Source organism: Rattus norvegicus, chromosome 1 (assembly GCF_036323735.1).
Source record: "Rattus norvegicus strain BN/NHsdMcwi chromosome 1, GRCr8, whole genome shotgun sequence".
NCBI lineage: Eukaryota > Metazoa > Chordata > Mammalia > Rodentia > Muridae > Rattus > Rattus norvegicus.
Window position 1 is genome coordinate 55,650,856 of NC_086019.1, and position 11,954 is coordinate 55,662,809.

The window sequence follows — 11,954 nt, forward strand, 5'->3', positions numbered from 1 at the left end:
TGAGAGCTGGGCCTGTCAGGAGGGGCTCTGAGGGGTTTCCTGGGAGGAAGCCACCTAAGGGTCCAGGGTTGAGGACCTAGTGCTCTGCACAGAGGAACCCACCACACCCAGTCCAACAGTCTCCCAGAGAATTCCAGGGTCTGTCCGGATTAGGCTGGATCTCAGAGGGCTGTGAGTGAGAAAGGGAGAGGCCCTGTTATAAAAACTGAAGGCCTTAGGAGCACAGTGTCCTTAGCGAGCTCTTAGAATGTTCGTTGTCATGGCTCAGTGCTGGGTTCCTGCGTCCACGGCCCTGTCTGTCCATGCTCGTGGCCTCAGTCATTTTAGACACCTAGGTCTGTGCAATGGTTGTCTCACCATTGCTAGCTGTGCTGAGAGAGCAGAGACTGGGCTGACAGAGGAGGCGATTGAGGATGCAGAGCCACTTGGAGGCCTTTGGGCATCCATAGAGGCGATACCGGAAGTGGGGGCTCTGCCTTGTCACTGGTGACAGTGAAGCATGCCGGTGAGGCACCTGAAGGAGTAACAAATTTGACAGAAGGGACAGGAACTCCCAGCGCCCAATCCTATGGAGGCCACTTAGAGGCAGACTATGACCAGCACACAGTAGTCCAGCATGTAAGGACCCCATTAGGACACATGACCTTCTTGGCCCTGAGGTGGGCCCTATTACCCAGCGCCAGATAAAGGAGGGAGAGGCTGGGACTTCCTGACCGCCTTGGGCCCAGGAGTAAGTATTTCACATGACTCCCATCTCACCCCAGGCCTTTTGCTTTTGCATCTTACTTGCCCCCAGGCCAGCCCTGCAGACAGAGAGGCCCAGTCCCCTTGTCCTCATCTCATGCTCAGACAGACAGGACTGTAGGACAAGCTCTGGAAGCCCAGAGCAGCCAAGGGTCTGTCCGGTAAAGTGTACCTGTGCAAGGGGGCTGGTGGAACATTAGGCGTGCAGGAACTGGCCCTGCTGCCTCCACATGCCTCACATAGAACCTCTTAGCTGGTCTCTGTGCTGGTAACTCAGAGGGAACGAGAAGAGGGACCCAAGTGCTGAGATCCAAAAGCTTTTTCATCACGGGACTTGTATTTCCTGTGAGAATTTTTGGGAAGGAAGCTGTGCAGGGTTTCTAAGAAGAACGTGTCTTTCTTTAAAATCAAGTTAATCGAGTCCCATGGAGGAGATAGAGGAAGCCAGTGTTCCAGCGGAGTAAAATAAATACTCATTTCTTAGCCATGCTTCTTGGTAGAAGCCAGATGTATTTGAAATGGGAGTGGGAACTGCCTCTGCAGGTCAGAACAGGGCTCCTGTGACCACAGTAGACACTGAGCTATGGGGTGGATGCCACTCAAACAAGGATAATTACCTCAACAAGAATACCACTTGGCTGGCTGCTTTTGCAGTAGGCTTAGGGGCAACACTTTCTGATGCCTGTCCTTCCTGATGTCCTCTGTTGGCTCCCTGACAGCTAAATAGGAACATAGCAAGTGCTCTATGCAGCAGTAAGCATTCTTCTTCATCCCAAAGGCATGTAGCTTTTCTCAGGGTATTTCATCACAACAAAAGTACAACTGGAACAGGGTGCTGCTGGGAGGGTAAAGTCGAGTGGTAAGGGGCATGCACAGTCCTTACACAGAGGATGGAGGCACTGGTGTCAAGACAAGACATCATCACTGGAAAAGAACCAGCTATGTCACAGATAGCTACGCTGAGCCTCGAGGAGACAAGTTGTGCTAGGCTCAGGCGTGGGAGTTGTTAGAATTAAGGGCAGGCCTCACAGGTTTGAGTTCCCTGCCCTGTGGTTCTTATTTATAGTTAGTTGCTGGGTAACAAGCTGTAAGACACTGAAAGGCAAAACTCCAAGCAGGCTGACTGGTGTTACTATCTCCAGAAGAAGGCCTACTTTAAAGGGATTAAGTTCACTACAGCAGCATCTATCCATCTACTCTGTCTCTCTCTCTGTTTCTGTCTCTGTCTCTGTCTCTCTCTGTCTCTCTGTCTCTCTCTCCCTCTGTGTCTCTCTCTGTATCTCTCTGTCTCTCTCTCTCTCTGTGTCTCTCTCTGTATCTCTCTGTCTCTCTCTCTCTCTGCCCCTCTCTCTCCCTCTCCCTATCCCTGTCCTTCCACTCTTCCACCTCCCCCTCTTTCTGTGTGCTTGTTTCCTTTTCCTCCTTTCTTCCTTTCTTTCTTTCTTTCTTTCTTTCTTTCTTTCTTTCTTTCTTTCTTTCTTTCTTTCAGAAAGCTCAAGGGAGTCTACGAGAGTGATGAGACTACTAGCAGTTGGGGTTGGAGAGACTGAAGTGGACTTCTGTAGGCAGGCAGGATTTCCAGTATGGGAGGGAGACAGTAACCAATCCATAAAAGCTTTAACCCCAAATTTGTCCCAAGTGCAAGATGTTCAGGGATAAAGATGGAGCAGAGATTGAGGGAAAGTCCAAGCAGTGACGTTGAGATGCACCCCATGGGAGAGAGCACTATTAAAGATAGTCTAGGAATTGCAGACAGGACCTGATGTAACTGTCTTCTGCCAGGCTTCCTCCAGCACCTGATGGTAACAGATGTAGAGACCTAGAGGTAAATGTTAGGGGGAGAGTTGGGGATTTAGTTCAGTGGTAGAGCGCTTGCCTAGCAAGTGCAAGGCCCTGGGTTCAGTCCCCAGCTCTGAAAAAAAAGAAAAAAAATGTTAGGGGGAGCTTGAGGAGTCTTGTGGAAAAACGAAGTAGAATTGAGAAAGTCAGAGGGACAAGGACACCACAAGAAGAACCACAGAGTCAACCAACTTGGGCGCATGAGGGCTCACAGAGATTGAACCACCGACCAAACAGCATGCGGGGGCTAAACCTAGGCCTCCTACATATTTGTAGCAGATGTGCAGCTCCTCTTCAGGTAGGTTTCTCAACAATTAGAGCAGAGGCTCGCTTGCAATGTTGCCTGCCTTTGATCCCTTTCCCCTAGATGGGCAGCATTTTCTGTGGGTGAGGATATGCTTATTCCTGGTAGGACTAGATGCCCCAGGGCAGGGTGATACCCAAGAAGCTGGGCTCTCCTTTTCTGAGAAAAGAAGGGACTTAGGGAAAGAGAGGCATGTGAGGTGGGTCTAGGAGAAGAGGAGAGAGGGAGAGACTATGATTTGGATGTAAAGTGAATAAACAAATAAATAAACTTGAAAAACATAAGGGAGACGCTTACCTTAGAAACAATGGCCAAGGTGACTGATGGCCTTAACACTTTTCCTCACACAGGTGTTCTCACACCAACAACTAGTAGACATACAAGGCACAGACACTCACACACACACACACACACACACACACACACACACAGATGTACTCACAGTCATCCACAGGAATACCTACAGAAACACACATACACACATGTATACACACACAAACAGGTACTCACACATTCAAGTAAAGGTAAAAGAAAACACACACACATATACACACATGCGTGCCCCCCCCCCCACATACACAAGCCACCCTCCTCCCAAACACACACTGATCTAAACACACATACAGAAGCTCACACACAAACCAATCAAAAGCAAAATCCATACACTGCTCGCTAGATACAACAAAATCACCGAGGTCTCCACTCTACGACTCTTCTCAACTCATTCAAAGATCCAGGCCTAGCCGCAGTTTACATCTGTTGACTGGACTGCCTCACAGTCACTCCTCATGAGTTAATAGCAGGACCTATCCTGACCCAGCTCAGGTGGGCTATAAAGACTGCCATTAGGCTTTTAGAAATCAAAGCATGTAGAATATGATGCTGTCCTTAGATTTGAGCTTCTACACTTCCTACACTTTCCCCATTCAGGTACATTAGAGCTTGGTCCCTTCCAAGGCACTTTTAATTTGATGGTTTGAGGCACGAAGTTATTCTTCCTGGGGCCTTGGAATGCCACAGGGCCAATTTTCCTATGTGAAGAAGATGCAGAAAAATCTACGAGGTCATCTTTCACAAACAGCTATTTTATTCTCAGAGTCAGATAAACACATCAAGAAGCCGTATATCCTCCACTAAGAGTGAGGCGAGAACTTGTGCCAAGAGGAGGTGTGTGATGTGACCCTGGTCGGCAAAAGGGCTCTGGTCTTTACCAGCTTTGGACTGGTTTTCAACCTCCACCAGGAAGAGTGATGCCTTTGAGGTGCTCTCTTGCCACCTGGCATCTCTTCATTTGCTTTCATCCTTCGACAGCTGACCTGGAACGTGACAGCTCTCACAGCGCTCCCTTCTGCAGGTCCGTGTCCACACGTGGGTCCTCTTCAACACTGGGACTGCAGAGATGCAGCATCCGGCATCCTCTAGTGATCTTCTAAAAGGCAATGACACATGTGAGAGGGACTCTGGGACCTCTGCTGGACAGGGCATCTCTCCAGCTGTGGTCACCCTGTTCCAAACTGCTCTCCAAGCTTCTCTGAACCTCTTCCCCTCATCTCCTAGCCTCCACCCTATACCACCCTCTCCTCCCTCAGCATCTCCTTCTCTTCCTTCTCCAACTTTATCCTCCTACATTGGTCAGTATCCTGCTGGCTCTTTCTAGTTGAATGTATTTTAGTATTCCCATGAGCAGGATAAACATGGGAGTTACTGTCGGCAATGACAGATGTGCTGGTAGCTTAGACTTAACCATCGTCCCACGGTGTTTTAGACCTAGCTTCCCCGTGCATCATCCCATAGACATACACACTATGATAACCTGCCAGTTGACTCAGACATGAGCAAAATAGATACAAATACAGCAATGTACCTGGGCAGTGTTGGATGCTTGCTCTCTGGATTCCTTCTATGTTCTTCATTTCTGGGGAACAACTCTGTTGTGCCCCAGGGGAGGTTTTTTTCTGGACGGAATGCAGCAACACAGGTTCATCAGGCCATTTCGGATGTTCTTGACCCACCCCCTAAATCTTTTGGGCCAGGGCCTGCTTGCGACAGGCTTAACCTCTGCTGAGGCACTGGATTTGTCTTCTGTGCTTTTAGTGTTGATGGTCTTCTTGCCTTTGCTGTGCACTGAATAAAAGCAGGGGTCACTAATAGAAATTCTGTGGGTTAGCTCCACTGTGGGTGTTATCTGATGTGGCCTGCAGAGAAGACTGCCAGGCCAACTGGCCCTCTTGACTAATCCATGACTAGCTGTCTGGCCGAGGTCAGAACCTTGACTATCAGAGGATGACCCGAGCCATCTGGGCTCGCTTCCTCGCCTTCTGAGCCCTCGCACTGAAGTAGCAGGGTAATCAAGGGTCGGGAATGGGGTCATGCATGGATGAGGCCGGGTTGGGATGTCACACTCTTGAAGAGCCTGCTTTTCCAAAAAGTAGTAACAAGCCATACTTTGGTTGAATTTCTTCTGATCGAGGGAGTCTTTAACCTCTTGGGCTTCAAATCCAATGTCCTGCATTGCTCTAAGAATGGCTGGGTCTGGCCTGAGGGGGATGAGTTCCTTACAAGGTTGTGGGAACCCCTCTGAGTCTATCTTAAGCCAGGGATGAGTCAAAAGGTCAGGAATTGTGGGCCTCTGCTGGGAATTCACTTTCATTAAAAGACTCAGCAGGTCTTGTAGCTCTTCTGACAGGCCAAGTGGTTCAGCATAAGTCCCTAACACAACCTGCCTTCGGAGTAGTGGTAGCCCGACAGCCTCAAATGGGAGTTTTCCAACTGTCATATAATAAAGAATTACTCCTAGGGCCCACACGTCGACCTTGGGGCCCTCATAAAATTTCCCGAGGAACAGCTCAGGAGCAGAAAATGCATAAGTCCCATAGTGCGTTCTCAACTTTTGCCCAGGCCGCACTTGAATGGCAGAGCCAAAATCAACGATTTTAATTCTTCCCTTGGTATCGACTAGTATGTTATCGGGTTTAAGGTCCCGGTGTATAATGCCTTCTTCATGGCAGTATCCCACAGCACTTAATAATTGTCTGAATATGCCCCGTGCTTCATCCTCCTGCAGATGGCCAGCCTCTTTGATGCGAGAATAAAGCTGGTTCCCCTTGGCCAACTCCATGATGAGGTATGTTATCTTTTCAGTGTCAATGACTTGTATGAGAGATACAATATTTGGGTGGTTGATCCTCATCATGATTTCTACCTCAGATGTGACCTGCTGGCACCACTGTTGTCTCTTGAGGAGCATTTTGACAGCCACAGGGGTACCTGTGAGGCGGTGCACGGCCAACTTCACGGCCGCGTGGAAACCATGGCCGATGGTATTCAAAACCAAATATTGAGAGCAGAAACTCTCTGTGCAAGAGCTGCCCTGAGATCGGAGCCTTTCTGACTCCCGTTTGCTCCGGAAGCTCATTGGAGGTAACAGAGTATAAATGCTACCTAAGAGGAAGGAAAAAGAAATAAAGGGAAGAAAGAGAGCTAAGATGGAAAGTAAAATAGTGAAAAATAAGAAAAACAGAAAACTAAAACCAACCAAAACAACAACAGAAACCCTCAAAAGTAAAACAACGTACAAAGCCAAGGAAATCCTAAGTAAAAAACTACATACTAGTCACTAGGAGGGAGGAGCACAGCTCAGCCACACTAAGAATCAACATCACTGATCGTGTAAGAAAAAAAATGTACAACGAAATATACGAACAATCAAAGGAATTAAAACTATTAACAGTTAGAAAACCCAAGCTACAGAAAATGAAATGAAACAAAATCAACCTCCAAACAAGCAAAACTACATAAAAGCTAAATACCTAGAGATTAAAACAAAATAGAACGCACTCATCAAAACTCCTAGAATATAGAAAGTAATAAAGAGACAACTCTAAGGGAACGTCCCAGTGAATAATTGGGATTAATTGAGATAGGGGTCTTCAAAGGGTTTTTCTCACAAGTCATGCATGGCTAAGGAATGTATGGCTAAGAAATATATATGTATATGTTCACCATCTTGGGCCATTAGGGAGATGAAAACTAAAACTAGTTTGAGACTTCATCTTATTCTAATCAGAATGGCAAAGGCAACAATGCTGGGGTGGATGTGGGGGATGGAGACCCTCATGCACAGTGTCCGTGGGAGGCTATAAACTGAGGTGGCCACTGTAGAGTGTGGGGGTTCCTCAGAAAACTAGAAATAGGTGTGCCACCTGATACAGCTACGCCATTCCTGGGATATACTCAAGGAACAATATTTCCTGCTGCAAAGACACTTGTTCATCCATGTTCACTACTGTTTCATTTGTTCACGGTGCAGGGAATGTAGACAGCCTAGGTATCCATCCAGCTGATGAATGACTAATGCGAGTGTGGTACCTACACACAGTGGAATGTAATTCAGATGTAAAAGAAACTGAAATTATCAAGTTTCCAACTAAATGCTTGGAGCTAGACAAGGTTACACTAAGTGAGCTCACCCAGACTCAAAATAACACAGCATGTTCTTACTCATATGCACATCCTTGCAAGAAGTCTTCAGATTTAATAGTACAACTCTCATATCTCAGAGAAAGTTCTTGGTGCAATAGCACAGAAACTCATAGCTGCTAAAAGACTGGAGAATACCTGTTGACAAAGTACTCAGGCGAAACAGGTGTGGGGGGTGTGTCCACATTCCCTCCCTCCCTCCCTCCATGGCTCAGGGATTATAATGGAAAACAAGGGCAGAGAAATTGTAAGATCCTGGGGTTGGGAAGAGACATATCAAAATATCTTCTCAACACAAGACCACCTCATTCATAAACTCCCAACAGCTGTGACTGTCTGCATCAGATCTCCACAAAATCAAGCAGTCCTGCATGACTAACCCAGAGAGGGAACATTGACAGTTGACGACACATAGGGAAGAGAGTCATTCCCCACACTCAGGAACACAGGACACCAGGTTATTAAAAAAACCATGAATTTGTGGGTTGTGGCAAGTGACTGTGAAGATGGATATGGGAGGAGTTGGTGAAGGATGCAGGGAGTGAAGAGGATCCAAATACATTCAATGGAAGTACGAAATTCTCCAAGAATTTATGTAAGATTTAAAAACCACAAATAATCACAAACTCAAATCCCCAGTTAGAGTAAAAACAGCAATAACCAAAACTCCCATGCATAAAGAGTCCTATGAGAGGTACCCAAATCCCATGGGGGAGACAGCTGGACTCTCAGAAGTGAGGAGAATTCTGGGAGCATGGGGGAGGCCACCAATTCTGCTCACGTTCCTGGCAGAAGAGGAACCTGCCTAGAGCCCTGTGCACCCAGGATCCTAGGAGCAGTCAGGCAGTCTCTCCCTGTGCAAGAATTGAAAGCCATTCACAAGGGGCGAAGACACACTAGAGAGCAGTTCTAAGACCATCAGTTCTGCTCCAAGGGTCCTGCCTGAAGCCCTCAGGACACACCAACCCAGGAGCAGTCTGGGATAGAACCCTTTCAATTCCTGCCTCCAACCAGAGCTGAGCCAGTCCCAAAGCTCTCTGTACCCAGAAATGACCGTGTGAAAGCCAGTCTCCAGGATTGCTGATACACAGGCTTACAGGAGGGTCAAGCCACTGTTATCGTCAGCAAGACCAGATAACACCAGAGACAACCAGTTGGCAATTGAAAATTGCAGCAACCTAAGGATAATAGAGATGGAAGAGAGAAAGATTCCAACTTAAAGGGCCAGTAAATATCTTCAAAAAATTATTGAAGGTAACTCCCCTAACCTAAAATAAAAGATGCCCATAAACATCCAGGAAGCCTAGAGAACTCCAAATAGATTGGACCACAAAAGAAACACCAAATGCACAAAACAAAGACAGAATATTAAAAGCAGTAAGGGTAAAAGGTCACGTAACATATAAAGGCAGACCTATCAGAATTGCCGCAGACTCCTCACCAGAGACCTTGAAAGCCAGAAGATCCTGGGCAGATGTCAAACAGACCCTAAGAGAACACAAATGCCAGACCAGGTTACTGTATCCAGCAAACTTCTCAACTACGATAGCTGGAGAAAAGAAGATATTACATGGCAAAACCAAATTTATACAATATCTTTCCACAAATCCATCCCTAAAAAGGATAACAGATGGAAAACTCCAACACAAGGAGCGAAACGACCCCTTAGAAAAAGGAAGAACGTAATCCCCTTGCAACACACACAAAAGAGAGCCACACAAACATAATTCCACCTCTAGCAACGAAAGCAACAGGGGACAGCAATCACTATTCCTTAATATCTCGTACCAGCAATGGACTCAATTCCCCAATAAAAAGACATAGTCCAACAGACTGGACATGTAAAAGACTACCCAGAATTTTGCTGCATAGAGGAAACATACCTCAGTGTCAAAGACAGCCTCTACCTCAGAGTAAAAGTCTGGAAAACAATTTTCCAAGCAGATGGTCCCAAGGAACAAGCTGGAGTCGCCATTCTAACGTCTAACAAAATTGACTTTCAACCAAAAGTTATCAAAAAACTTTCATATTCATCAATGGAAAAATCCACCAAGATGAACTCTCAATCCTGAATATCTCTGCTTCAAATGCAAGGGCACCTACATTCATAAAAGTATACTTAGTCAAGCTCAAAGCACACATTGCACCTCACACAATAATCATGGGAGACTTCAACACCCCACTCTCATCAATGGACAGATCATGGAAACAGAAACTAAACAGAGACATAGCTAGTCTGACAGAAGTTTAGGAACCAAATGGATTTAACAGATATTTATAGAATATTTCATCGTAAAACAAAAGAATATACCTTCTTCTCAGTACCTCAAGTTACCTTCCCCCTAACTGACCATATAATTAGTCACAAAACAGGTCTCAACAGATACAAGATTGAAACCAACACTAGCACAAAATTCTCCAAATTGTAAACATAAGAAAAACAAAAGAAGTAAAAAAAAAACCTCAACAACTCTGAAAGCCAAAAACAATCCAAGCAAAGAAAACCAGAAAATAAAATCAGAAGCATAAAAGGTTAAAACTCAAATAATCCCTGGGTCGTGATGGTCCATACCTTTCCTCACAGCACTCAGGAGGCAGAGGCAGGAAGATCTCTGAGTTTGAGGCCTGCCTGGTCTATAGAGAAAGTTCCAGGGTACTCAGGGCTAAGCAGAAAACCTAACCTTAGGAAAATAAACAAAGAAAAATCCCAAACCCAAGTCCAAACCCAAACCCTCCAATATCCCCAGGCTAGGGAGATAGTTCAGTAGTTAACTAGCAAAACTCAAGGGAAAATGTTCTGATCTTTAAAACTAATATAAAAACTGTCAACTGTATAATTTTAATTTTGGATTATGAAGTAGATCAAAGACCTCAACATAAAATCAGACACAGTAAATGTAATACAAATAGTATTGAGAACTCATTGGTTCAGGAGACAACTTCCTGAACACAACACCAATGGCTCAGATACTAAGATCAACAATGGGACCTCATGAAACTGAAATCTTCTGAAGTGCAGAGGACACTGTCTTTAGGACAAAACAACAGCCTAAAGAGTGTGGAAAGATCTGCATGATCCTACATCTGACAGAGGGCTAATATCCAAAATACATAAAGGAGCCAAGAAGCTAGACATTGTGAATGCAAACAACCCAATTGAAAAGGGGCACAGAGCCAGAGAATTCTCAAGTGAGGAATCTCTAAAGGCTGAGAAGCACTTAAAGAAAAGTTCAACGTACTTAGTCATCAACGAAATACAAATCAAAATGACTCTGAAATTCCATTTTACACCCATCAGAATGTGTAAGATCTAAAACTCAAGTGACATCACATGCTGTTGAGGATATGGAGCAAGAAGAACACTCTTCCATTGTTGCTGGGAGTACCAACTTGCACAACCACTCTGGAAATCAATTTGGCCGTTTCTTAGAAAATCGGGAATAGTTCTAACTAGACCCACCTATACCACTCCCAGGCATATACCCAAAAGATGTTTCACCATACCACAGGCAACTTCCTCAACTGTATTCATAACAGCCTTATTCATAACAGCCAGAAACTTGAAACAACCCAGATGTCCCTCAATGAAGAATGGATAAGAAAATGTGGTTCATTTACACAATGGAATATTACTCAGCTATTAAAAGGAGGACACTGTGAAACTTGAACACCAATGATTAGAAACTGAACATGTCATCCGGAGTGACGTAACCCAGACCCAGAAGGACAAACCTAGTATGTATACACTTATAAATGGATATTAGCTACAAAGTGCAGGATAACCATGCTATAATCAACAGACCCAAAAAAGCTAAATAAGGATGACTCAAGGCAGGATACTTGAATCTCATTCAAAAGGGAAATTCAAAAAGTTGAGTGGAGGGAGGGAACTGATGGGGAGAGGATTGGGGACAAGAACAGGGCAGGGCACAGAGGAAGGAGAAAGGAGAAGGCTGGGTTTGGGCAATGCATCTCTGGCATGAAGGAGACTGGGGGTGGGAGGCTCCAGGGAGTCTCTTAGAGTGATGCTAGCTGAGCCTACTAGCAGCTGGGGTTGGAGAGACTGACATACCCATGTCCTGTAGGTAGAAAGGATTTTCACTAGGGGAAGGGGGACACTAACCAACCCACAAAACCTTCAACCCAAAACTTGTCTTACTTATAAGATGTTTAGGGATAAAGGTGGAGCAGAGATTGAAGGAAAGTCCAACTAATGATCGGCCCAACTTGAGACCCAGCCCATGGGACAGAGCATTGTTAATTATATTCTATGACTTGCACACAGGACTTAATATGTCTTCTGCTCCTAACAATTGGAGCAGAGCTTGTCTCTTACTCTGTTGCCTGCCTTCGGATCCCTTTCCCCTACATGGGCTGTTTTTTCTGGGTGAGGATAAACTAAGTCCTGCTAGGAATTGATTTTTCAGGGCAGAGTGATACCCAAGGGGTTGCCCACTTCTCTGAGAAGGGAAGGGAATTATAGGAAGAGGGGCATGTGAGCCGGGAGTAGGAGGAGAGGAGAGAGGGAGAGGCTATGATTGGGATGTAAAGTGAATAAACAAATAAACTTAAACCAAAATATGCTTAC

The 11,954-nt window shown here is 45.5% G+C and overlaps 1 protein-coding gene across 3 annotated transcripts in view; it reads right to left on the reverse strand.

Moving 5' to 3' along the window:
- Positions 1 to 3,956: 3,956 nt before the first annotated feature.
- The window catches only part of LOC134478836 (sperm motility kinase 2B-like), a 61,686-nt gene continuing 53,688 nt past the window's right edge, over positions 3,957 to 11,954 (reverse strand). For 2 of the 3 annotated variants that reach the window (XM_063280813.1, XM_063280812.1), the window contains 2 exons: positions 4,752 to 6,328; positions 3,957 to 4,316 (listed from right to left, as the gene is read on the reverse strand). In XM_063280813.1, coding sequence (XP_063136883.1) covers positions 4,797 to 6,302 — 1,506 coding nt within the window. In that variant the 5' untranslated portion in view covers positions 6,303 to 6,328 and the 3' untranslated portion in view covers positions 3,957 to 4,316; positions 4,752 to 4,796. Of the gene's footprint in view, positions 4,317 to 4,751; positions 6,329 to 11,954 lie in introns of those variants that run through there. The other variant, XR_010062889.1, reaches the window with a different exon arrangement.